This window comes from Triturus cristatus, chromosome 1_1 (genome assembly GCF_964204655.1).
Source record: "Triturus cristatus chromosome 1_1, aTriCri1.1, whole genome shotgun sequence".
NCBI classification, from domain to species: Eukaryota; Metazoa; Chordata; class Amphibia; order Caudata; family Salamandridae; genus Triturus; species Triturus cristatus.
Window position 1 is genome coordinate 103,244,401 of NC_140579.1, and position 27,665 is coordinate 103,272,065.

Below are 27,665 nucleotides of genomic sequence, written 5' to 3' on the forward strand. Positions count from 1 at the left end.
TGCTAAGTGCGTTGGATCAAAGCTAAAACACCTTTTGCACCGTGGTCCAACGAGACTTCGCGATCTGCCTTTGGGAAGTGTAAGAAACTGGAAAGATCTTGAAGGAAACATTCTACCCATGGAAGCAGCCAACAATATAAAACTCAGTTCAAGCAATATAAAGAGCCAGTCAACAAGGCCCACGAGAAACATCTATGCTGTATACAAAAGTACTGCACATCCTCTGCAAAAGTAAATTAAAATATCCCTCCTCAAGAGTTGTGCAAAACCGCTCAATATCGGATCACGAGAAGTTGTGGACTGGATGAAATACAATTCTCTGACTCTTAAGTGGAATCAAAACAGAGGTGGTTATCTGTGGTAACCCCACTCTATGGTCCAATGGAAAGTGGTCAGTAGATCAGGGCCCCCTTACAACCCCTTGTCCAATAAGCTAGACACTTAGAAATTGCTTTCGATTCCAATCTCGCTTTTGAAGAAATCACTCACCACCAACTGTGTCCATCTGCCCAATATAATTAGGAAGATCCTCCCCTTGCCTCCGTCAGTCCAGCAGATGCTCAAACGTTGGCGAGAATACCACCGTTACACATACATTGGATGAACCACTAGTTGCCATGGATTACCAGCACTGTGCCAGAGCTCGCATGTTATGAGGGGCAGGCAATGGGCACCTACCTGTGGATGACCAAAGGTGCCAAGAATTACAACTACCGCTCGAGAGCAAGTATTTTACCCTTGTAGGCAGTGGGCACAACTCATTACCACTCCTTATGCATGCACACCCAGGAACGTCTGTGCACACACACAAGCATAGGCAAACACCTGCTCACTATATAATTCCAGATAAAGTGCATCTACCACTGCTGCAAGACTTGTGTTTTGCAAACATTCCTTTCTCTGGTTTGACGATGCCACCTATTCTCTCCCTTATATGATGGGCTCTGGGGTGCTGCACGCCTCTTGGGAGGACAGCCGGGTGTCCGCAGGGAAGGATGAGAGCCAGGGGTAGGGAAGAAGCGGGAATACCTGGGGGGGTGGGGGCGAAGTCAGTAAACGGGTGAGCTTGTGCAGCCAGAGGCCAATTGGACAGTTATCGGTGCTCCTGGGAGCATGAAAGGGGAAGATGGGAGCATCTTGGGCAGCCTACGGCGGGCGTGAGCAGGAGTAAATGGGGAAAGCAGGAGCACTTTGCACACCAAAGGCAGCAGGTGGGGACTAGCAGCTGTAGAAACATGCCATTTAGCACTCTTCAAGTTTACTTACATGGCGCTTCGCCTCAGTGCTTCACTATGCAGCACTATTTAAACAAGCATTTGCAATGCAATAGGGCTCGCCTTAGGGAGATTATGAGCTATTGGCATTGTAAATGACAATGCCTTCTATTTATGTTTTTAAAAAACCTGCAATAATAAAAGGCATTGTCATTTATAATACCAACAGGTCAAAGTTTTGAAAATGCGAGACCTATTGCATTGCAAATGCTTATTATATAAAAGCTTCCCAGCTAAATTTACGGATACATGTCCCTTTAAACATTGCAGAGTTCCTGTGAACAAAATTGTGGCCGAAAACCGATATCAGCCAGGACCTACAGATTCTAGCAAACAACCAAAACCATTAAGCTACAAGGTTCTGTGTACTGAACACCCTGGTCTTGGGAGAGTAAATACTTCATTAGAGGAAAGCCAGCTGGAGATTTGAAAGGGCGCAATAGCTGTGTTTGTTAGCAATGTAACTATAAATACAAAAAAAAAAACAATAGTATAGTCCCCAAAAAATGCACTTCACCACACTTAACGGGAAGCCACAACCTGTCTTATAAACTGAAACAAATCCTGATCTCTCACTCATGTATGCAAGAGGAATGCACCAAGCCAATATAGACTGGAGAGCACAAGGCACCAGTCAAGTGGACGAACTAGCAACAAACAGCACACTGGATAATGCCTCAAATGGGAGGTTCACATAAAAGAAAAGCAATTTACTAGGGAGGGTGTTTACCAGATGCACCCCATGGACATGACTCCTTAAGTGTTAACGCTTCAACAAGCATGTGAACAAACACTATAATCAATTCGAGATGCACCGCATTTGTTTAAATAAAGCTAAAAGCTCTATAAAAAAGTTATTACAGCCTTTGCATAAGATGCCCATAAAGTCACGGATGCCAGCTTTTAATGTAGTTGTGATAATTTACTACACATTTGAAGATGGCCATTGCAGGTGTGTGTGCATTCATGGCAGCTAACTAAGTTAAAAAGTTTCACTAAAAAGGCCTATTGTTTTGGCAAATGCTTATTACAACAATGAGGAAAAACAACCTCACTCTTCCCAGCCAATGAATCGTGGTGCGCCCAGGTGAGTACATCACTGGGTTTGGGTATTTGATTGAAATAACTTAGTAGGAGAGTTCGTTGTGTATGTATTTATTGACATCATTGTCCATTTCCTTTACCCCACAGCGTCAAATGATTACTTAATGTGAGATTTACGTCCACATTAGCCAGGCTAATTTGTCCCACAGCCAAACAGCAGGGTGGGAGCACAGAAACAACACCGTTCACATAATCAAGAACACATAGGTGTATCAGGTGTTTCTGCACTGGGTTCTGGAAAGGATGGTGATTCAGGTTCTGAATAATAATGTAGGTTTTTATTATTATTAATTGTGCTCTAAATGTGTTGCGTATGCTCATTTTCCATAGTAGTGTGATTATTTTCCTTCACGCTCACGTTATTTCAAACACCGTGCTCTAACTTCAGTGAGCGTTTTTTGAAGGCCAGCGTGACAACATGGTGTGCAAAGACGAGTCAAGGAAGCTAACCCCGAGATCTGCAAATCTTGGGATCAGGCCCGACCTGCATTCCTAGGCAGCATGTGGTCATTACAATTTCCAGCGGAGACAGACTCTGTGCGTCTGCTGAATTACCTGTGTCGCGAGAGTCCAAAACCTGCCAGAGGCTCTTACGAGAAAAACTTGCGTTACTGAACATTTGAAATGCGAGGAGGGACGGAGCCAAGCAGAGGGGCACCGCCAGAGCCGACTGCTGTCCTGAGATGACCTTTAAGGGATTGCAAATATTTACTGCATTCCAGCTTCGGGTGCTTTGAATCATTCCACGCACAGGGTGGGGATTTAAGGCTTTGACGAACATATAATTAAATTAAGGGGCTGGTTTCCAAGCCAGTGCTGTCTCCTCAAAGTTATTCAATCACGTGTTATAAATGTAAACCGAAGAAGCCCGCAACATTTTCAGACACATCACCATGAAGCAAAACTGGCAAGAGGAAGAACTGCGCATTTTATGCAGGAAGGAGTAAAACTAATAAACAAGCGAAACACCGCCAGTGTGAAAAATAGTATATCTGTCTCACGCCGCGAGTGAAGCATCCAGTCCCCGCGTGCACATCTTCTGTCCGTCCGCGTGCACATCTGGAATCCATATTGATTCCAAAAGTCCCTCGCATGTTGAGAGCAACGCATGCGTGCTGCTAACGCCAGGCGAGACCTAAAAATGGGTCTTGAGATCCATCTTTGAAATCTATGGGATCCCACAATCTCAATACTGGCTCCCTTATTTTTTAGGAGCAATGCTGAACCCACTGGATTCCTTCTAACAGAATTAGGAATTCAGTATCAACTGCATGCAGGGGTTACCCACTAACAAAATAAAGTAACTCCAACCTCTAAACCTTGTCCTCTTGTCTACCCACCATTCAAAAGTACCTGAAGATGAACGAACTACATAAGAAATGCATTCTTCTCTTGCCAAATCCTAAGTCCCATCCAAATGAAAAATGGATACATGCAGTCCAGGCTGCTGACGTTCAACCTCAAATTGCTGAATCGGCAAATCCTTTGGATTCAGATTAGACAAACAACAATCTTAAAATTCTGGCACAAAGGGCACTCTTCCAACTCAAATCACTTCCCCACCTTCAATCCTTTTCTGGAATCCTTTGACCTAAAAATTGCAGTACAGCCCCTTGTTCTCTCCTCCCTGGACTATAACAATGACCCAAGAAGCACCAAATACCATCAAAGGCTGTCCTCCATGCTGCAGATAAGCAGGATTAATATTCTGGTAATACGACAAGACTGGAGCAGTCTTTCCTCCTGCATCTACAGAACTGTCTGTAAAACCAGTGCTTAGTCTGAGCTGGCGGTTGCTGGTTGGGCCCACCAGCCCTTAATTATAAGGCCAGGCCCTTACTTTTCTTCATCAGACTTTGAGCCATAGCAAGCGAGAGAAAAATACCAAAGGAGGAGACTTTGAGCCATAGCAAGCGAGAGAAAAATACCAAAGGAACAGACTTTGAGCCATAGCAGACGATAGAAAAATACCTAAAGGAAGAGACTTTGAGCCCATAGCAAGAGAGAGAAAAATACCAAAAGAAAGAGACTTTGAGCCATAGCAAGTGAGAGAAAAATAGCAAAAGAAAAGACTTTGAGCCACAGCAAGAGAGAGAAATACCAAAGGAAGAGACTTTGAGCCATTGCAAGCGAGAGAAAAATACCAAAGAGACTTTGAGCCCATAGCAAGAGAGAAAAATACCAAAGGAAGAAAGGAATAGTAAAAGAAAGACAGGAACAACAATGACAAAGGGTGAAGCAAGGATGAAAAGAACCCACAAAAGTGAAAAGAAAGGAGCAGGGAGGGTCAGATGGTGGAAGAAAGAGGTATGAGGAGGAATCAAGACTTGGCAGCCTGGTTATGTGTCACCCCGACATTTGTCAATGCCAGCTACAGGCTTTTGAGAAACTCTCTGGGCACCAGCACTACTACCTAATCAAGGCCCAAGTGGCACCGTCCCCTACAGTATGCCAATGCTCACCTGAATGCCATAGCCCGGACCTGGTGAAAACATCTTGGTGCAGTTGAGCTCCTTGGAGAGATTGCGGGGTGAACTCCAGCTGACTCCATCGTCCACGCTAGCGATGATCATGGTACTGGCCACGCTGCAATGAATGTAGTGGGCGCAGACCGTATACACTATGAATATGTCGCCCGTCTCGTCGTCGACAAGTACCACCCCAAGGCTCAGGCCATCCAGCGGCGTGCCATCATCCTCGATGAAGGTGGTCGGCTCCCAGGTCGCCCCTGTAGGTGGGTTGAATGGAAGAGACGAGGTAAAGGAGTGGGGTTTACAAAGAAGGACTCGCATGGTATAAGAAGATCAAGAAAGGAAAGGGAGGGAAAGAAAGGAATGTGAAAAAGGGAACCATAAACTATGGAGATGGGAAAAGTGAAGCAAAGAACAAAGATGCAAAAAACGACAACACAAACGAAAAGTGAAAATAGCCATGAAATAACCGAGTGAGGTAATGTCAACTCAGCCTTTTATCCTTCTAAAGCAGTTTAAATGAATGTGTGCTAACAGATCCGCTCTTTTAGAAACAATTCTTTTTATTGAAGTTTTGACACATACTCCTGCCTACAACCATTCTCCGGCATAGAATCTCATTCTCATGCCAACTGGAGTATGGACGTTCTCCTTCGATTGTTTACCCAAGAGAGCCCTGGGGTGCAGGAGTTGTCAACACACGAGATTCCATTGCCAAGGGGGCTCATATAGCGGCTTCTGGTTGGATGGAGCCTCTAGGGTACCTCACAGGTCAGTGTCTCACCAAGAGCAGCTGGAAGAGATCTTCAGAGGGCGAACTGGAGTCTTTGCATCCTCAAACACTGCACTCCTTCCTGCCAGACCCAGAGGAACCACAAAGCACCAGTGTCGGGCTTCATAGCGCTGCGCAGTCCTGAAACACACAATCCTTGCAACAGGAGGCTCGACCCTCATTTACGAAGGAGTCTCCTGGAGTACCACCAAGGCCACTTCGGAATGCAGAACAGACATGGAAACAAGCCTGGCAGAGAAAGTTCTGGAAACAAAAGATTCAGAGAGCAGCCACAGAATTCGGATTCTCCCCGATAATGGTAGACTTTTTTTTTAGTTTTATATAGCACAAACTCGACCCGAAAGTATCAGAGCACATAGCTGCCAAGGTTTCAGATTGCTTACGTGTGACATTTTTATAATTTCAGTGTAATTATGCGGGACATTCAACAACTATGAGGAAAAATCAACCAATGAAGATGAGGGAAACATATATAAATGAGAACTGACAGCCATTTCAGCAACAAGAAACTCTACGAAGATCTCAAAACTATTGCAAAGCACCGGAAATGGAAGGCGCTATTCGACATGAAACACAGACAGCATAGCTGCCACGTATGAAGAGGGCCAATGTGTGACATTTTCAAGGTTTCAGAGTACTTATGAATGACATTCAACTACCAAATGTATGTCACTAAGAGCGACACTTTTTTGGGAGCAGCATCAAGAAATGTACTTCATGGAAACAGATAAACATAAGACATGACACTCATTTGAGCAAGGACGTGAAACTGCTACAAAGCACATGATCCTGCTGACAAATGATTGTACACCCACAATCTACTCACATTCGACATGATCTGCCACTTGTGATCACCACTGCTGCTTTCAGACCACAGACACATTGCATTGACAGACCATGACTGGGGCAAAAAGGTCAAAAGCTCTCAGCAGCAGAACTTAAGTTGCACTGTGCGCTGCGTGTGTGTTTTAAAAACTGCCATCCTGGGGCCCGGCCGGCCGGGTAAAACAAGCATTGAAAATGCAATAGGTCTCGCCCTCGTTTAAGTTAAAGCAATTCCGTTTGTAATTAAGTGGCTTTTTAGCTTTGCTTTTATTAGTGTTTTTCAAACTTTCATGTACATAACATGCATATGTATGCATATATGTATATGTATGCATGCATTTATATGTGTATTTGTATAGATATGCAGATGTATATATATGTATATATATATATGTATATATATACACATACATATATATGCATATATATACACATATATATAGATATATATATTTTCCACCAATTTCCTCAAGGAAGGAATCACTGCACACCAAGGAAGTTATAGGATTACGGGTTTTATTCTTTTCGTGCAAATTGTCACCAACTCCACCACCAACGCGTTTCAACCACAATCGGTCTTGCTCACGGTATATGTATGTGTATGCATGCATTTATATGTGTATTTGTATAGATATGCAGATGTATATATATGTATATATATATATATATGTATATATATACACATACATATATATGCATATATATACATATATATAGATATATATATATGTGTGCGCGTAGAGAGGTAGAGGCAGAGAGGTAGAGAGTAGTAGAGAGAGAGGCCGAGAGGGAGGTAGAGATAGAGGTAGAGAGTAGAGAGTGAGAAGTAGAGAGTAGAGAGTGAGTAGTAGAGAGTGAGTAGTAGAGAGTGAGGAGTAGAGGGTAAGTAGGAGTGAGTTGTAGAGTAGTAGAGTGAGTAGTAGAAAGCAGAGAGTAGTAGAGAGTGAGTAGTAGATACTGAGTAGTAGAGAGTGAGTACTAGAGTAGTAGAGAGTGAGTAGTAGAGAGTGAGTAGTAGAGTATTAGAGAGTGAGTAGTAGAGAGTGAGTAGTAGAGTAGTAGAGAGTGAGTAGAATAGAGTAGAGAGTGAGTAGAATAGAGAGTAGTAGAGAGTCAGTAGTAGAGTGAGTAGTAGAGTGAGTAGTAGAGAGTAGTAGAGTAGTTGAGAGTGAGTAGTAGAGAGTAGTAGAGAGAGTAGTAGAGAGTAGAGAGTGAGTAGTAGAGAGTAGTAGAGAGTGAGTAGTAGAGTAGAGAGCAGTAGAGTAGTAGAGAGTGAGTAGTAGAGAGTGAGTAGTAAAGAGTGAGGAGTAGAGAGTGAGGAGTAGAGAGTGAGGAGTAGAGAGTGAGGAGTAGAGAGTGAGGAGAGTAGAGAGTAGTTGAGAGTGAGCAGTAGAGAGTAGTAGAGAGTGAGTAGTAGAGAGTGAGTAGTAGAAAGTGAGTAGTAGAGAGAGAGTAATAGAGAGAGTAGTAGAGAGCGTAGTAGAGAGAGAGTAGAGAGTAGTAGAGAGTGAATAGAGAGTGCGTAGTAGAGAGTAGGGATCCGTAACAAGGCCCTGGACTGGACCACCTCCTTCCTCTCCGGCAGAACGCAGAGAGTCCGCCTCCCCGTTCCGATCAGAGGCCTCCAAGATCATCTGTGGCGTCCCTCAAGGATCCTCCCTCAGCCCAACACTGTTCAACGTCTACATGGCACCACTAGCACGCATCGCCCGACAGCACAACCTCAACATAATCTCATACGCCGACACTCAACTGATCCTCTCCCTCACAAAGGACCCCCTCACTGCCAAATCCAACCTTCACCAGGGAATGATGGCCGTCGCCGACTGGATGGAGGACAGCCACCTCAAACAGAACACAGACAAGACGGAAATCCTCATCCTCGGACCCAACCCCTCCGCATGGGACGACTCCTGGTGGCCTACTTCACTGGGGTCCCCCCGGCCCCCACCGACCACGCACTCAACCTGGGAGTTATCCTTGACTCGAAACTCTCCATGACCAAACAAGTCAACGCAGTCTCCCCCACCTGTTTCAACACCCTCCGCATGCTCCGCAATATCTACAGATGGATTCCAACAAACACGAGGAAAACAGTCACCCAGGCCCTAGTCAGCAACAGACTCGACTACGGAAACGCCCTCTACGCCGGAGCCCCGTCCAAGCTCATCAGCAGACTACAGAGAATCCAGAATGCCTCCGCACGCCTGATTCTCGATGTCCGGCACCGCAACCACATCACCCCCTACCGGAGGAACCTGCACTGACTCCCCGTCGACAAAAGAATCTCCTTCAAACTCCTGATCACGCACACAAGGCACTCCACAAAACCAGCCCAGCCTATCTCAACAGTCGACTCTCCTTCTCCATACCCAACAGGAACCTCCGCTCCGCTGATCACGGTCCCACGCATCCGGAGAACCACTTCCGGAGGCAGGTCCTTCTCCCATCACGCCGCCAAGACCTGGAACACCCTCCCCCTTGACCTACGACAAACCGAAGACCTGCTGTCTTTCAGGCGACAACTCAAGACCTGGCTCTTCGACCAGTAACAGCACCCCCCCCCCCTCCCAGCGCCTTGAAACCCTCACGAGTATGTAGTGCGCTTTACAAATTTTGTGATTGATTGATTAGTTGAGAGTGAGTAGTAGAGAGTAGTAGAGAGAGAGTAGTAGAGTGAGTAGTAGAGAGCGAGTAGTAGAGAGCGAGTAGTAGAGAGCGAGTAGTAGAGAGCGAGTAGAGAGCGAGTAGAGAGTAGTAGAGAGTGAGTAGAGTAGTAGAGAGTGAGTAGTAGAGAGTAGAAAGTAGTGGAGTAGAGAGTGGGTAGTAGAGAGTAGTAGAGAGGGAGTAGAGAGTAGTTGAGAGTGAGTATTAGAGAGTTAGTAGTAGAGTAGTAGAGAGTAGTAGAGAGAGTAATAGAGAGTGAGTAGTAGAGAGTGAGTAGTAGAGAGTGAGAAGTTGAGCGAGTAGAGATTAGAGAGTAGTAGAGAGTGAGTCGTAGAGATTGAGTAGTAGAGAGTGAGTAGAGAATAGAGAGTAGTACAGAGTAGTAGAGAGTGAATTGAGAGTGAGTAGTGGAGAGTAGAGAGTGAATAGAGAGTGAATAGAGAGTGAATAGAGAGTGAATAGAGAGTGAATAGAGAGTGAATAGAGAGTGAATAGAGAGTGAATAGAGAGTGAATAGAGAGTGAATAGAGAGTGAATAGAGAGTGAATAGAGAGTGAATAGAGAGTGAATAGAGAGTGAATAGAGTGAATAGAGTGAGTAGAGAGTGAGTAGAGAGTGAGTAGAGAGTGAGTAGAGAGTGAGTAGAGAGTGAGTAGAGAGTGAGTAGAGAGTGAGTAGAGAGTGAGTAGAGAGTGAGTAGAGAGTGAGTAGAGAGTGAGTAGAGAGTGAGTAGAGAGTGAGTAGAGAGTGAGTAGAGTGAATAGAGAGTGAGTAGTAGAAAGTAGTGGAGTAGTTGAGAGTGAGTAGTAGAGCGTGAGTAGTAGAGCGTGAGTAGTAGAGAGTGAGTAGTAGAGAGTGAGTAGTAGAGAGTGAGTAGTAGAGTGTGAGTAGTAGAGTAGTAGAGAGTGACTAGCAGAGAGTAGACAGTAGTAGAGTGACTAGTAGAGAGTGAGTAGAGAGTGAGTAGAGAGTGAGTAGAGAGTGAGTAGAGAGTAGTGGAGAGTAGTAGAGAGTAGTAGAGAGTAGTAGAGAGTAGTAGAGAGTAGTAGAGAGTAGTAGAGAGTAGTAGAGAGTAGTAGAGAGTAGTAGAGTGAGTAGAGTAGTAGAGAGTGAGTAGTAGAGAGTGAGTAGTAGAGAGTAGAAAGTAGTAGAGAGTGAGAAGAGAGTGAGTAGAGAGTGAGTAGAGAGTGAGTAGAGAGTGAGTAGAGAGTGAGTAGAGAGTGAGTAGAGAGTGAGTAGAGAGTGAGTAGTAGAGAGTGAGTAGTACAGAGCAGTAGAGAGTGAGTAGAGATTAAGTAGAGAGTGAGTAGAGAATGGAGAGTGAATAGAGAGTGAGTTGTGGGGAGTAAAGAGTATAAGAGTGGTAGAGAGTGAGTAGTAGAGAGTGAGTATAGAGTAGTAGAGTGAGTAGAGTAGTAGAGAGTGAGTAGTAGAGAGTGAGTAGTAGACAATAGTAGAGAATAGAGAGTGAGTAGTAGTGAGTGAGTAGTAGAGTGAGCAGTAGAGAGTAGTAGAGAGTAGTAGAGTGAATAGAGAGCGAATAGAGTGAGTAGTAGAGAGTAGTAGAGTAGTTGAGAATGAGTAGTAGAGAGTTAGTAGAGAGTGAGTAGTAGAGAGTGAGAAGTAGAGAGTGAGTAGAGTAGTAGAGAATGAGTAGTAGAGAGTGAATAGTAGAGTATTTGAGAGTGAGTAGTAGAGAGTATTAGAGAGTTAGTAGTATAGTAGAGAGAGTAGTATAGAGTAGTAAAGAGTGAGTAGTAGAGAGTGAGTAGAGAATGGAGATTAGTAGAGAGTAGTAGAGAGTGAATAAAGAGTGAGTAGTGGAGAGTAGAGAGTAGAAGAGTAGTAGAGAGTGAGTAGTAGAGAGTGAGTAGTGTAGAGTGAGTAGTAGAGAATAGTAGAGAGTGAGTAGTAGTGAGTGAGTAGTAGAGAGTAGTAGAGTGTAGTAGAGTGAATAGAGAGCGAATAGAGTGAGTAGTAGAGAGTAGTAGAGTAGTTGAGAATGAGTAGTAGAGAGTGAGTAGTAGAGAGTAGTAGAGAGTGAGTAGTAGAGAGTGAGTAGTAGAGAGTGAGTAGTAGAGAGTGAGTAGTAGAGAGTGAGTAGAGTAGTAGAGAATGAGTAGTAGAGAGTAGTAGAGAGTGAATAGTAGAGTATTTGAGAGTGAGTAGTAGAGAGTATTAGAGAGTTAGTAGAATAGTAGAGAGAGTAGTATAGAGTAGTAAAGAGTGAGTAGTAGAGAGTGAGTAGAGAATGGAGATTAGTAGAGAGTAGTAGAGAGTGAATAAAGAGTGAGTAGTGGAGAGTAGAGAGTAGAAGAGTAGTAGAGAGTGAGTAGTAGAGAGTGAGTAGTGTAGAGTGAGTAGTAGACAATAGTAGAGAATAGTAGAGAGTGAGTAGTAGTGAGTGAGTAGTAGTGAGTGAGTAGTAGAGAGTAGTAGAGAGTAGTAGAGTGAATAGAGTGAGTAGTAGAGAGTAGTAGAGTAGTTGAGAATGAGTAGTAGAGAGTGAGTAGTAGAGAGTGAGTAGTAGAGAGAGTAGAGTAGTAGAGAATGAGTAGTAGAGAGTAGTAGAGAGTGAGTAGTAGAGAGTAGTAGAGAGTGAGTAGTAGAGAGTGAATAGTAGAGAGTATTTGAGAGTGAGTAGTAGAGAGTATTAGAGAGTTAGTAGTAGAATAGTAGAGAGAGTAGTATAGAGTAGTAGAGAGTGAGTTGTAAAGAGTGAGTATTAGAGAGTGAGTAGAGAATGGAGATTAGTAGAGAGTGAATAAAGAGTGAGTAATGGAGAGTAGAGAGTAGAAGAGTAGTAGAGAGTGAGTAGTAGAGTGAGTAGTGTAGAGTAATATAGTGAGTAGTAGAATGAGTAGTAGAGAGTGAGTAGAGAGTAGTAAAGTGAGTAGAGTAGTAGAGAATGAGTAGTAGAGAGTGAGTAGTAGAGAGTGAGTAGAGAGTGGGTAGTAGAGAGTGAGTAGTAGAGAGTAGTAGAGTGAATAGAGAGTGAATAGAGAGCGAATAGAGTAGTAGAGTAGTTGAGAATGAGTAGTAGAGAGTTAGTAGAGAGTGAGTAGTAGAGTGAGTAGAGTAGTAGAGAATGAGTAGTAGAGAGTACTAGAGAGTGAGTAGTAGAGAGTAGTGGAGAGTGAATAGTAGAGAGTATTTGAGAGTGAGTAGTAGAGAGTATTAGAGAGTTAGTAGTAGAGTAGTAGAGAGAGTAGTATAGAGTAGTAGAGAGTGAGTAGTAAAGAGTGAGTAGTAGAGAGTGAGTAGAGAATGGAGATTAGTAGAGAGTAGTAGAGAGTGAATAAAGAGTGAGTAGTGGAGAGTATAGAGTTGAAGAGTAGGAGAGAGTGAGTAGTAGAGAGTGAGTAGAGAGGAGTAGTAGAGAGTAGTAGAGAGTAGTAGAGAGCGAATAGAGAGTGAATAGTAGAGTGTAGTAGAGTAGTTGAGAGTGATTAGTAGAGAGTAGTAGAGTGAGTAGTAGAGAGTAGTAGAGTGAGTAGTAGAGAGTGAATAGAGAGTGAGTAGTAGAGAGTAGAAAGCAGTAGAGTAGTAGAGAGTGAGTAGTAGACAGTAAGTAGAGAGTAGTTGAGTGAGAGTAGTAGAGTAGTATAGAGTTAGTAGTAGAGTAGTAGAGAGTGAGTAGTAGAGAGTAGTAGAGAATAGTAGAGAGTAGTAAAGAGTGAGTAGTAGAGAGTAGAGTAGTAGAGAGTATAGTAGAGAGTAGTAGAGAATAGTAGAGTGAGTAGTAATGAGTAGTAAAGAGTGAGTAGTAAAGAGTGAGTAGTAAAGAGTAGTAGAGAGTAGTAGAGAGTGAGTAGTAGAGAGTAAGTAGTAGAGAGAGTAAGTAGAGTGAGTAGGGTAGTAGAGAGTGAGTAGTAGCGAGTGAGTAGTAGAGTGAGTAGTAGAGAGTAGTAGAGAGAAGTAGAGTGAATAGAGAGCGAATAGAGTGAGTAGTAGAGAGTAGTAGAGTAGTTGAGAATGAGTAGTAGAGAGTGAGTATTAGAGAGTGAGTAGTAGAGAGTGAGTAGTAGAGAGTGAGTAGAGTAGTAGAGAATGAGTAGTAGAGAGTAGTAGAGAGTGAGTAGTAGAGAGTAGTAGAGAGTAGTAGAGAGTGAGTAGTAGAGAGTGAATAGTAGAGAGTATTTGAGAGTGAGTAGTAGAGAGTATTAGAGAGTTAGTAGTAGAATAGTAGAGAGAGTAATATAGAGTAGTAGAAAGTGAGTAGTAAAGAGTGAGTAGTAGAGAGTGAGTAGTAGAGAGTGAGTAGAGAGTGGGTAGTAGAGAGTAGTAGAGTGAATAGAGAGCGAATAGAGTAGTAGAGTAGTTGAGAATGAGTAGTAGAGAGTTAGTAGAGAGTGAGTAGTAGAGTGAGTAGAGTAGTAGAGAGTGAGTAGTAGAGAGTAAATAGTAGAGAGTATTTGAGAGTGAGTAGTAGAGAGTATTAGAGAGTTAGTAGTAGAGTAGTAGAGAGAGTAGTATAGAGTAGTAGAGAGTGAGTAGTAAAAAGTGAGTAGTAGAGAGTGAGTAGAGAATGGAGATTAGTAGAGAGTAGTAGAGAGTGAGTAGAGAGGAGTAGTAGAGAGTGAATAGAGTGAATAGTAGAGTGTAGTAGAGTAGTTGAGAGTGCTTAGTAGAGAGTAGTAGAGTGAGTAGTAGAGAGTAGTAGAGTGAGTAGTAGAGAGTGAGTAGTAGAGAGTGAATAGAGAGTGAGTAGTAGAGAGTAGAAAGCAGTAGAGTAGTAGAGTGAGTAGTAGAGGGTAGTAGAGTGAGTAGTAGACAGTGAGTAGAGAGTAGTTGAGTGAGAGTAGTAGAGTAGTATAGAGTTAGTAGTAGAGTAGTAGAGAGTGAGTAGTAGAGAGTAGTAGAGAGTAGTAAAGAGTGAGTAGTAGAGAGTAGAGTAGTAGAAAGTATAGTAGAGAGTAGTAGAGAATAGTAGAGTGAGTAGTAACGAGTGAGTAGTAAAGAGTGAGTAGTAAAGAGTGAGTAGTAGAGAATAGTAGAGAGTAGTAGAGAGTAGTAGAGAGTAAGTAGTAGAGAGAGTAGTAGAGAGTGAGTAGTAGAGTGAGTAGAGCGTGAGTAGAGCAGTAGAGAGTAGTAGATACTAGAGAGTGAATAGAGTGAATAGTAGACAGTAGAGTAGTAGAGTATAGTAGAGAGTGAGTAGTAGAGGGTGAGTAGTAGAGGGTGAGTAGTAGAGAATAGTAGAGTGAGTAGTAAAGAGAGTAGTAAAGAGTGAGTAGTAGAGAGAGAGTAGTAGCGAGTAGTAGAGAGTGAATAGAGAGTGAGTAGTAGAGAGTAGTAGAGTGAGTAGTAGAGAGTGAGTAGTAGAGTGAGTAGAGCAGTAGAGAGTTGTAGAGTAATAGATAGTAGAGAGTGAATAGAGAATGAGTAGTAGAGTAGTTGAGAGTGAGTAGTAGAGAGTGAGTAGTAGAGAGTGACTAGTAGAGAATGGGTAGTAGAGAGTGAGTAGTAGAGAGTGAGTAGTAGAGAGTGAGTAGCAGAGAGGGAGTAGTAGAGTAGTAGAAAGTGAGTAGTAGAGAGTATAAAGTAGTAGAGAGTGAGTAGAGAGTGAGTAGAGAGTGAGTAGAGAGTGAGTAGTAGAGAGTGAGTAGTACAGAGTAGTAGAGAGTGAGTAGAGATTGAGTAGAGAGTGAGTAGAGAATGGAGAGTGAATAGAGAGTGAGTTGTGGGGAGTAGAGAGTATAAGAGTAGTAGAGAGTGAGTAGTAAAGAGTGAGTAGTAGAGAATGAGTAGTAGAGAGTGAGTATAGAGTAGTAGAGTGAGTAGGGTAGTAGAGAGTGAGTAGTAGAGAGTGAGTAGTAGACAATAGTAGAGAATAGTAGAGAGTGAGTAGTAGCGAGTGAGTAGTAGAGAGTAGTAGAGAGAAGTAGAGTGAATAGAGAGCGAATAGAGTGAGTAGTAGAGAGTAGTAGAGTAGTAGAGAGTGAGTAGTAGAGAGTGAGTAGTAGAGAGTGAGTAGAGTAGTAGAGAGTAGTAGAGAGTGAGTAGTAGAGAGTAGTAGAGAGTGAGTAGTAGAGTGAATAGTAGAGAGTATTTGAGAGTGAGTAGTAGAGAGTATTAGAGAGTTAGTAGCAGAATAGTAGAGAGAGTAGTATAGAGTAGTAGAGAGTGAGTAGTAAAGAGTGAGTAGTAGAGAGTGAATGGAGAATGGAGATTAGTAGAGAGTAGTAGAGAGTGAATAAAGAGTGAGTAGTGGAGAGTAGAGAGTAGAAGAGTAGTAGAGAGTGAGTAGTAGAGAGTGAGTAGTGTAGAGTAATATAGTGAGTAGTAGAATGAGTAGTAGAGAGTAAGTAGAGAGTAGAGTGAGTAGAGTAGTAGAGAATGAGTAGTAGAGAGTGAGTAGTAGAGAGTGAGTAGTAGAGAATAGTAGAGAGTGGGTAGTAGAGAGTGAGTAGTAGAGAGTAGTAGAGTGAATAGAGAGCGAATAGAGTGAGTAGTAGAGTAGTTGAGAATGAGTAGTAGAGAGTATTAGAGAGTTCGTAGTAGAGTAGTAGAGAGAGTAGTATAGAGTAGTAGAGAGAGTAGTATAGAGTAGTAGAGAGTGAGTAGTAGAGAGTGAGTAGTAGAGTGAGTAGAGTAGTAGAGAGTAGTAGAGAGTGAGTAGTAGAGAGTAGTAGAGAGTGAGTAGTAGATTGAATAGTAGAGAGTATTTGAGAGTGAGTAGTAGAGAGTATTAGAGTTAGTAGTAGAATGGTAGAGAGAGTAGTATAGAGTAGTAGAGAGTGAGTAGTAAAGAGTGAGTAGTAGAGAATAGTAGAGAGTGGGTAGTAGAGAGTGAGTAGTAGAGAGTAGTAGAGTGAATAGAGAGCGAATAGAGTGAGTAGTAGAGTAGTTGAGAATGAGTAGTAGAGAGTATTAGAGAGTTCGTAGTAGAGTAATAGAGAGAGTAGTATAGAGTAGTAGAGAGTGAGTAGTAAAGAGTGAGTAGTAGAGAGTGAGTAGAGAATGGAGATTAGTAGAGAGTAGTAGAGAGTGAATAAAGAGTGAGTAGTGGAGAGTATAGAGTTGAAGAGTAGTAGAGAGTGAGTAGTAGAGAGTGAGTAGAGAGTGAGTAGAGAGTAGTAGAGAGTAGTAGAGAGCGAATAGAGAGTGAATAGTAGAGTGTAGTAGAGTAGTTGAGAGTGATTAGTAGAGTGAGTAGTAGAGAGTAGTAGAGTGAGTAGTAGAGAGTGAGTAGTAGAGAGTGAGTAGTAGAGAGTGAATAGAGAGTGAGTAGTAGAGAGTAGAAAGCAGTAGAGTAGTACAGAGTGAGTAGTAGAGAGTGAGTAGAGAATGGAGATTAGTAGAGAGTAGTAGAGAGTGAGTAGTGGAGAGTAGAGAGTAGAAGAGTAGTGTAGAGTGAGTAGTGTAGAATGAGTAGTAGACAGTAGAGAATAGTAGAGAGTGAGTAGTAGCGAGTGAGTAGTAGCGAGTGAGTAGTAGCGAGTGAGTAGTAGCGAGTGAGTAGTAGCGAGTAGTAGCGAGTAGTAGCGAGTAGTAGAGAGTAGTAGAGAGTAGTAGAGAGTAGTAGAGAGTAGTAGAGAGTAGTAGAGTGAATAGAGAGCGAATAGAGTGAGTTGTAGAGAGTAGTAGAGTAGTTGAGAATGAGTAGTAGAGAGTGAGTAGTAGAGAGTGAGTAGTAGAGAGTGAGTAGTAGAGTGAGTAGAGTAGTAGAGAATGAGTAGGAGTGAGTAGTAGAGAGTAGTAGAGAGTAGTAGAGAGTGAGTGGTAGAGAGTGAATAGTAGAGAGTATTTGAGAGTGAGTAGTAGAGAGTATTAGAGAGTTAGTAGTAGAATAGTAGAGAGAGTAGTATAGAGTAGTAGAGAGTGAGTAGTAAAGAGTGAGTAGTAGAGAGTGAGTAGAGAATGGAGATTAGTAAAGAGTAGTAGAGAGTGAATAAAGAGTGAGTAGTGGAGAGTAGAGAGTAGAAGAGTAGTAGAGAGTGAGTAGTAGAGAGTGAGTAGTGTAGAGTAATATAGTGAGTAGTAGAATGAGTAGTAGAGAGTGAGTAGAGAGTAGTAGAGTGAGTAGAGTAGTAGAGAATGAGTAGTAGAGAGTGAGTAGTAGAGAGTGAGTAGTAGAGAATAGTAGAGAGTGGGTAGTAGAGAGTGAATAGTAGAGAGTAGTAGAGTGAATAGAGAGCGAATAGAGTGAGTAGTAGAGTAGTTGAGAATGAGTAGTAGAGAGTTAGTAGAGAGTGAGTAGTAGAGTGAGTAGAGTAGTAGAGAATGAGTAGTAGAGAGTGAGTAGTGGAGAGTGAATAGTAGAGAGTATTTGAGAGTGAGTAGTAGAGAGTATTCGAGAGTGAGTAGTAGAGAGAGTAGTATAGAGTAGTAGAGAGAGTAGTATAGAGTAGTGTTGGAGCCGGGCTCGTGGCGTGGTCCTGTTCCCCCTCGTTAAGCCGCACGAGGTCCCCTGCACCTCGGGGCTCCTCCATTTTGGATTGTACGTGACTCTACGCTCCCGCCTACGTGACCCCGCTCCACCCGGCCTCGGTCCCAGCGAGGCCCGACATCGAGGCGCCAACCCCTGGCCAGGGGGATACCACGTGAACACTTCCCCACTCCCGGCGGAGGGCAGTATCGATGGGACCCCCAACCGTCCTCCCACACCTAGGTGCGATCGCCCCACAGCTCTCTGGGGCCTGGCGCCTCTCCTGCTGGGCGTCTGGCCGCTCCCAACCCGGCCTCTCCGCCCCCCGGGCGCAAGGGTCCGGACATCAAAGGGCTCCAGACCTATATCTGGGGCGACCCGGCAACAAGACAGCAGTTGTATCCCGGAGTCAAGAGCCCTGCTGATCGGATCGCGGCTGACCCTACGGAGAAAGACTCATCCTGGAACCACGCTCTGAGCCCTGCTGACTACGTCGCGGCTCCTCCGTGCTTAAAGACCTTCACGAACCTTTGGGGCCCTGCTGACGCTGTCGCGGCCCGACCTTGTTGAACTTACCATCAGAGCCCAGCTGACCTCGTCGCGGCTCGACCGAAGCGGACCTACCACCGGAGCCCTGCTGACCGTGTCGCGGCTCGACCCAAGCGGAACTACCACCCGAGCCCTGCAGACACCGTCTCGGCTCTCCACGTCCGAGCTGCTTTGAGACCAGCACGCAAGGTCTGGCGCAGAGCCTCCCCGTACCAGGCTGGTACTAAGACTGTCCCGCTACCCTGTCCCTACCAAGACATTGAGACTCTTTCTGGATCACTCGATCCCACTGTAAATATATTGAATGTGCTACCATTGATAAAGTACCGAGATAAGCAACTGATACGGAGTCCGGTGTGGTGGTGTTACTGGGCCTAGTACGATCACAGGAGAAGGACCTCTCCTAGGAGGCTTCTCAGCGGCGCTCGGCTATAACTTTGCGGTAGGAAGGTGCCCCGGAGTGGTCCCCCCGACTCCCCGGTGGTCCTCCCTCCAACATTTGGTGGCCAGCGACGGGATCCGAGCCAGACGCAATCGTACAGGCAAGTAACGCACCCGCTACCTAACCAGACGGAAAAAGAAAGAGAACCATGAACGGCCAAGAAGCAAGCGTGACCGCAACCTTCCAGCCAGAAAGGCTGGAAGAATACACCCACAAAGAACTGAAACAATTCTGCAAGGACAAAGGGATCCCAACCACAGGATTGGGCACCAAGGAAGAAATGCAGAAAGCCCTGAAAGCCTGGGCAGAATCCGAGGCCACTCCACCCCGAGCCGAAGGGACCTCGGCCCGGGACGAAAACCTGCCTCCGACCATAACCCCGACAGATGGGGGGCGAAGCATCCCGGAAGCCGGCCTATCCCACGAAGAAATGCGAGAACGGGAGAGGGTCCGGACACACGAATTGGAACTCGCACGACTCCGGCTGGACGGTGAACTCCTGCTGGCGGAGAAAAAATTGGCCTTGGAGCAACTACGGCTGCAGGAGGAAATCGAAGAAAAGAAACGGCATCGAGAACTAGAAGAGAAACGGCTAACCCTCGAGCACGAGAGGGGCCTCAAGGAACTCGAACTGAAATCCAAAACGGTGGAGACCAGCACCCCCGGAGCCCGGGACGCTCTGCCACTGACCGAGCCAAAGGTTCATATCCCCAAGGATGTCGTCAAGGAATACTACAAAAACGACGACATCCAGCAATGGTTCCGAGCCTACGAGGTAGCCATGACCTCCCATCGGGTACCCTGGAAGGATTGGGGTGCCGGCCTATGGGGGAGGTTCCTCAGCGAGGGCCGAGATACCCTGCTGCAACTCCCCGACGCGGTGATGACATCATACGACCACATGAAAGAAGCCCTGCTCACCCGCTACGGACTATCAGACGAGATGTACCGGCAGCGCTTCCGGGACTGCAAGAAGCTCCCCGGTACCACATGGGTCGAATACGTGGACTTCTTCAGCAGGGCCTTTGAAGGGTGGATAAAAGGGAGCAAGGTCACCTCATACAACGAACTGTTCGACCTCATTGTCTGGGAGCACCTCGCCAACAACTGCTTTGTCGAACTAAGGCAACACCTCCTGGATAGTAAGCTGACCGAGCCCCGGAAGCTCGCCGCCGAAGCCGACCGATGGGTCAACACCCGGGTCCCCCGGAACCCCGTGGGGGACTACCAACGGAGTACCACGGGACCTCCTCGCCAGCGGGGCGGAGTAGGGGGGTCCCACCGCAGTCGAGAATTCCCAGCCGGGCCGCCCAGAAGCCCGCCACGAGGCCAAGCCGCCAACCACACGTCCCCGACCCTGGTCCGTAGGGGGACCCCCATCGCCAGGCCTGGACCCCGACCAACAGTGACCTGCTTCGGCTGCCAACAGACAGGCCACTATGCGAGCGACCCGGCCTGCCCCGTGAACCGACGAAACGGGACCGCTGGGCCCCCTCCCCGACAAATAGCCGCCGCAGCACTGGGGGAAGGAGAGGAAGAGGAGGAAAACCGCGACGGCGGGTCCCCCGAGTGGGAACCGGCTGCCATGTCACTCGTATGCCTGGGCTCCCGAGAAATGGTGCCCCGAGCTGCCATCCCGAGCAACACCCAGAAGTACCAGCAGTGGGTCACCATCAATGGACAACGGGCCGAAGCCCTCGGGACACTGGGGCCAGTGTGACCGCTGTCCGCTGCCACCTGGTGACCCCCGAACAGATCCTGCCGCATGTCCTATGCCCTGTCCGGACCGCGGACAACACCGAAAGCATGTGCCGGATGGCCAGGATCCCCTTCGAGTGGGGAGGAGTGTCAGGCACCCTAAAAGTAACTGTCCGCGACGACGCCCCAGTGGACTGCCTCCTGGGGAACGACCTAGAGAGCTCCCCCTGGGCCCAGGTCGAGCGCCGAGAGCATCTGGGGATGCTAGGGCTGCCCGAGTGGGCCTGCGCAACCACCCGGTCCATGACCGCCCAACCAGCCGCTGCAGCGGCCCCCGACGAGTCTACGGGTCAAGAACTGCCACCCTCCTCCGGCACGGAGGAGCCTGACGAGGAGGCCGGGCCATCCGAACTTTCCCCCGACGAGGCCGCCTCCCTCAGCGAGATCCCCGAGCTGGCCCAGTGGCGCCACGAGGGGGGCCACACCCGCGAACAATTCCAGCAAGGGTAGAAGGCCTGCCCGTCCCTCGAGGGGGCCCGACAGCAAGCGGCCGCCCAGGCCTCGGGGGACCCCACGGGAACCCACTGGATCTATTGGGACAATGACTTGTTATATAGCGAGCAGAAAGTCGCCGAACTGGGAGCCGGCCGGGTGTTGGTGGTTCCCCTCCGATTCCGAGAGTTCCTCCTGAACCTGGCGCATGACGTGCCCCTCGCCGGACACCTCGGGCGAGACAAAACCTACAGCCGCCTAGTGACCCATTTCTATTGGCCCCGAATGCGGAGAGACGTGGACCACCACTGCCGGTCCTGCCAGACCTGCCAGGCTAGCGGGAAGACTGGGGGTCGAGTCAAGGCCCCCCTCCAACTGTTTCCAGCCGTCCACACCCCGTTCGAACGAGTAGGGATCGACATCGTGGGGCCCCTCGACCCCCGAACCGCCCTGGGACACCGCTTCATCCTGGTACTGGTCGACCACGCCACCCGATACCCCGAGGCCATCCCACTCCGCACTGTGACAGCTCCAGTGGTGGGCCGGGCCCTGATGGGCATCTTCGCCAGGGTGGGGTTCCCCCGAGAAGTGGTGAACAACAGGGGTACAAACTTTATTTCGAAGTACATGAGATCCCTCTGGCAACAATGTGGGGTCACCTACAAATTCACCACCCCTTACCACCCCCAGGGGAACGGACTGGTCGAGCGGTTCAACAGAACCTTGAAGGGTATTGATCAAGGGCCTGGAAGAGCCCCTGAGGAGGAGATGGGACGTCCTGCTGCCATGCCTCCTGTTCGCCTATCGAGAGGTACCACAGAAATCCCTGGGCTTCAGCTCCTTCGAACTGTTGTATGGGCACCCCGTCCGAGGGCCCCTCAGCCTGGTCAAGGAGGGCTGGGAGGCGAACGTCCAAGATGCCCCCCCCGACGTCTACCGGTACCTCTTGGCCCTGCGGAACCAGACTCGGAAGTTCCGGGCCCTGGCAGAAGCCAACCTCGAAGCCAGCCAAGAAGACATGAAACGCTGGTATGACGAAAATGCCTCGACCATTGAGTTCGAGCCGGGCCAGCAAGTCTGGGTCATGTCGCCCGTGGACCCCTGCGCCCTGCAGGACAAGTGGACCGGGCCCTTCAAGGTGGTTGAGAGGAAGAGCCCCGTCACCTACCTGGTCAACATGGAGTCCCCAAGGAACCCCCTCCGGGTCCTACACGCCAACCGGCTCAAGCCCCACTTTGCCCGAACCGAACTAAGCCTGCTGCTGGCTACCGACGATGGGGGCGAAAGCGACTGAGCCCCTACCCGACCTCCTGGGGTCATCAGGCCAAGACGGCTCCTTGGAGGGCGTCCACCTCTCCGCCACCCTGACCCCAGAACAGCGCCATGACTGCCGGAAGCTGCTGCAACCCTTCGCTGCCCTCTTCTCTCTCACGCCCGGGGTGACCCCCTGGTGCGTCCACGACGTGGACACCGGGGACAGCCCCCCTGTGCGACACCGCACCTACAGAGTACCCGACCGAGTCCGAGCCTGCATACAGACCGAGGTCTCCAAGATGCTCACCCTCGGAGTCAGAGAGCCATCCGACAGCCCGTGGGCCAGCCCTGTGGTCTTGGTGCCGAAGGCCGCCGCCCCCGGCACCCCCCCGGAACTCAGATTTTGTGTAGACTACAGGGGCCTGAAAGCAGTCACCAAGACCGATGCCCACCCCCTGCCACGGGCAGACGAGCTGATCGATCGCTTAGGGGCCGCCCGCTACCTAAGCACCTTTGATCTCACCGCTGGGTACTGGCAGATCAAGCTCACCCCCGGCGCCCAGGAACGATCCGCTTTTTCCACCCCCGATGGGCACTACCACTTTCGGGTGATGCCCTTCGGTATGAAGAACGCCCCAGCGACCTTCCAGAGGCTGATGAACAAGGTCCTGGCTGGGCTAGAAGCTTTCAGCGCGGCCTACCTAGACGACATTGCAGTCTTCAGCAACCACTGGGCCGCGCACCTAGGACACCTCGGAGAAGTCCTGGCCGCTCTCCAAAGGGCCGGGCTCACGATTAAGGCCAGCAAGTGCCAGATCGGTCAAGGATCAGTGACCTATCTGGGCCATCAGGTGGGGAGTGGCCAGGTGGCGCCCCTCCAGTTGAAGGTCGATGCCATCCAGGCGTGGGAGCCCCCCGCGACCCAAACAGCTGTCAAGGCCTTCTTAGGCCTCACAGGCTACTACCGGCGATTTATCAAGGATTATGGCAGTATTGTGGGGCCCCTCACGGAGCTCACTTCCAAAAAGCAGCCCAAGGCGGTGCACTGGACGCCCCGCTGTCAGACAGCTTTTGAAGCCCTCAAGGCGGCCCTGTGCGCTGCCCCTGTGCTACAGGCCCCTGACTACAGCAAGGAATTTGTGGTTCAGACCGATGCCTCGGAATATGGGGTTGGGGTGGTCCTCTCCCAGATGGACACCGAGGGCCTCGACTGACCTGTGGCCTTCATCAGCCGCCGACTGTTGCCCCGAGAACAGAGGTGGAGCACCATCGAGCGGGAGGCCTTTGCCGTGGTATGGGCTCTCAAGAAGCTCCGGCCCTACCTTTTCGGCACCCACTTCAGAGTCCAAACTGACCACCGGCCCCTGCGGTCGCTAATGCAAATGCGGGGCGAGAACCCCAAGTTGTTGCGATGGTCCATCTCGCTGCAAGGGATGGACTTCACCGTGGAGCACCGGCCCGGCAACGACCACGCCAATGCCGACGGCCTGTCCGGATTCTTCCGCCTCGGCGAGGAGAACCCCCAAGGAGATGGGTGACTCTCCCTGCCTTCAGCTGGGGGGGGGGGGGGACGCGTGTTGGAGCCGGCCTCGTGGCGTGGTCCTGTTCCCCCTCGCTAAGCCGCACGAGGTCCCCTGCACCTCGGGGCTCCTCCATTTTGGATTGTACGCGACTCTACGCTCCCGCCTACGGGACCCCGCTCCACCCGGCCTCGGTCCCAGCGAGGCCCGACATCGAGGCGCCAACCCCTGGCCAGGGGGATACCACGTGAACACTTCCCCACTCCCGGCAGAGGGCAGTATCGATGGGACCCCAACCGTCCTCCCACACCTAGGTGCGATCGCCCCACAGCTCTCTGGGGCCTGGCGCCTCTCCTGCTGGGCGTCTGGCCGCTCCCAACCCGGCCTCTCCGCCCCCCGGGCGCAAGGGTCCGGACATCAAAGGGCTCCAGACCTATATCTGGGGCGACCCGGCAACAAGACAGCAGTTGTATCCCGGAGTCAAGAGCCCTGCTGATCGGATCGCGGCTGACCCTACGGAGAAAGACTCATCCTGGAACCACGCTCTGAGCCCTGCTGACTACGTCGCGGCTCCTCCATGCTTAAAGACCTTCACGAACCTTTGGGGCCCTGCTGACGCTGTCGCGGCCCGACCTTGTTGAACTTACCATCAGAGCCCAGCTGACCTCGTCGCGGCTCGACCGAAGCGGACCTACCACCGGAGCCCTGCTGACCGTGTCGCGGCTCGACCTAAGCGGAACTACCACCCGAGCCCTGCAGACACCGTCTCGGCTCTCCACGTCCGAGCTGCTTTGAGACCAGCACGCAAGGTCTGGCGCAGAGCCTCCCCGTACCAGGCTGGTACTAAGACTGTCACGCTACCCTGTCCCTACCAAGACATTGAGACTCTTTCTGGATCACTCGATCCCACTGTAAATATATTGAATGGGGTGCTCTGTGAAAACCTACCTGGAGGCAGAACTGGTTGCGGTGTGGGCTGCTGGCTGCTGAGCCATTCACCGGGCTGATCCCTTCCTCCCGCCGCCGCAGCTTTCCCTACGCGGCCGCAGTGTGAAGGATAGGGACCACAACCCTCAAGCTCCCTTGCGGCCGGAAAGCCGCCAACGACGTCCGCGCGCACTGAGGCGCATTTAAACTCCGCTCTCCCTCGGCAGAGCGGGTGCTCTGTGAAAACCTACCTGGAGGCAGAACTGGTTGCGGTGTGGGCTGCTGGCTGCTGAGCCATTCACCGGGCTGATCCCTTCCTCCCGCCGCTGCAGCTTTCCCTACGCGGCCGCAGTGTGAAGGATAGGGACCACAACCCCCAGGCTCCCTTGCGGCCGGAAAGCCGCCAACGACGTCCGCGCGCACTGAGGCACATTTAAACTCCGCTCTTCCCCCGCGACGCGGGCCCGCGCGCGGGTAGCGCCGGGCTAAGCCCGGGCAAAGGGCGAGCCGTCTAAGGCCGTCAAAGGACGACGAGGGACGGGACGGGCCACCCCTCTAACATTTACGGCGCGGTAAGACTGCCTTATGGACTTGGTGTCACCGTTCTTATGACTTGTTAAATATTGCACTGGATCCACCTCACACCATACCATCTATCTCTCTTAACGTATATACCATCTATGTATTGTACCTGTGTATTCGTTCTTGGATAACCCTCATCATACTACTTGTGAACTAGTATTCCATCATGTCTAAACAAAAGGGTAGATCCCGCACTATAACGGTAAATACTTTACATGGAACTGCTACTGGGTCAATTGACCAATTTTTTAAGAGGGTCTCCAATGTACTTGAAAAAGAAATAGCAGATACAGAAAAGCGCCTTTCAATAGACCTATTAACGGGGAAACGTTCCTCCCTGGGGTCATTAGCGCAAGCTGTCTCTCCAGGGAGGACACATTTGGACTTAGCTCAGAGCCCTACTCCCTTAACAGCCTCAAGGGTGGCGAATGATGATGACACACCATCCACCACTAACGCTACCACTGTGCTAATCTCAAACTCATCCTTATCCTCTTCAAATACATCTGGTTTATCGAATACTCCCAAATTATTCTCAACTTCCCCATTGTCTTTAGATCAGCATTATAGAGGGAAAAAAATAATACAAAAAAAAACAACAAGGAAAAAAAGGGGGTCTCCGTCTGCGATACATTCTACGAAAATACAAAAAATCAGTTCTCCTGCTACTCATAATACAAGATCTTCCAAGCCGGCTGGACCCTCTCTTCCCATAGAGATAAATAACCTACCTGCTACTTCTGATCTCCCAGAACCCTTAAACACCTTACGCCTAGAAGTAGACTTTATTAATAAATTAGAGGTTCTAATGACATCCCTCCTACTTCCCCTATTAGAGAGAACACGAATGATAAGTACACATTTAGATAGCTTGGGCAGTAAAATAGAAGGGAATACTGCCGCCCTGACAAAATTGCAAAGCACTTATGACAAAAATATTGATAGTAATCTTACAATACTTCCTATTTTGTCAATACCGCACTCTTCAACAAGTATAGCGCCTGCAATAGCAGTCAGCACGCAGGGGAAAAAAGTTCTGTTTAAAACAGACAAATCAAAAACTAGTAAGGAGAAATGTTCCCCTCAAGCTAACTCTCAGGGAAATAGGGAGACTGTCCTATCTAGTAATAAAAGGGAAGGGGATAAGAATGGACCTATCAAAAATCCTTTAGTAGATAAAATCTCTCAACCAGCAAACCAAGCAGCTGGGAGCGATCAGGGAATGTTACCACCTACTCAGCTATCTGGAGAAATAAAAAGAATAGTAGATTTACCACCACAATCGGCCCCTTACACGATTATTATGGCAGGGGTACCAGAGCTTGCAAAGGGGGTCAGAGAGGATCATCACGCCCTAAAAAATAAAACTATCCATTGGCTTGAGCTGAATAGACCTTTACCAGCCCATATCAATGGAGAAATTTTGACAGTTGGACGAGCAATTTGGGTGGGATCAAGACCCAAAGACAGAACTGGTGACGTGATAATTATAAACTTCAAAGACCATAGAGCAGTAAGGTTCATCGGAGACTGGTATGAAACAAGAGGAGGAGCCTCTATCTCCACCCACTACGTTAGCTATTTCTATCCAAGAGACCCAACCTTACACTCGAAATCTATTCCAGCAAAAAATTCCTATCTGGACTGAAAGGAAGTGGGTCCCCGACTCCTGCGCCAAAATATGGACAATTATTGCCCTTATCCCCAGTCACATAGGGAGTTCCATAGTAACAACTATAATTTTCCCTCACATTATGGATTTAACATCCCCACATACAATCGTTTCTCTATTTTTGGATTAGATGAAGTTGACTGACTTAGATGGCACTGGAGAGTCCCGCAAAGACGGTCTCCCTTAGAACCCTGTATTGTACAAGATCATATAATTGTGGAAGGGGATGACATCGGTAAAACCCTAGAAGATAGAGAGCAAGATGTATTAGGCGACCTACCATCTGCAAATGAAGAAGAAACCCCCCTTTTGCAGGAATCCATGGTTGAGCTACCATATAGCCTAGCCACTGAAGATGGACTCTATCCACCAGATAATCCAATAAATGGTATATCTACCACATTAAGAGTGGGAGCCCATTGTACCGCAAAGAGCTCCTCCCAAGAAGGAATAGATCAGATTGAAAGAACTGATGAAACCCAGAAAAATTTAAGAATACAATTTTTATTCTGGAACATCGCGGGGCTCAAGAGAAAAATTATAGATGGGACTATGCTAAATTATGTACAGGAATACCATGTGATTTGCTTGCAGGAGACATGGGTAACATCTGAGTTACATTTAACGGGGTATAAAACCTTTTTTATTCCAGCAAAAGCTGTCTCGCATGGTAGACCAAAAGGTGGGCTAACGATCTACATAGCGAACACTCTACCGGGCCTAGAGATCATACCCCTTGAATCAGAACCAAACTATCAGATATTAAAACCAACATTTGAGGGGAAAAAGACTATTCTTGTCGTAAATTTATACGATAATTTGATAGAAGCTGACAGACTCGGAATATTAGGGGCTCTCCGTAAGAAACTTGTAACTTGGTCCAAACAGAAAAAAAACCAGGATCCCCCAAGTATTATATGGGGGGGTGATTTTAATCATCACCCCTGTGCTAGAAGTAACACCAATCTCTGCGGGATGGCGGATGAAATAGATGGTCAAATAATTCATTTTAATAATTCAGTGG

At 48.0% G+C, this 27,665-nt stretch overlaps 1 protein-coding gene across 1 annotated transcript in view; it reads right to left on the reverse strand.

The window, feature by feature from the left end:
* Positions 1-27,665, reverse strand: part of LOC146869641 (sialidase-1-like) — a 121,107-nt gene that overhangs the window by 32,068 nt on the left and 61,374 nt on the right. The window contains exon 3 of the mRNA XM_085609010.1: positions 4,841-5,106. Within this exon, the coding sequence (XP_085465136.1) occupies positions 4,841-5,106 (266 nt within the window). The remainder of the gene's footprint in view (positions 1-4,840; positions 5,107-27,665) is intronic.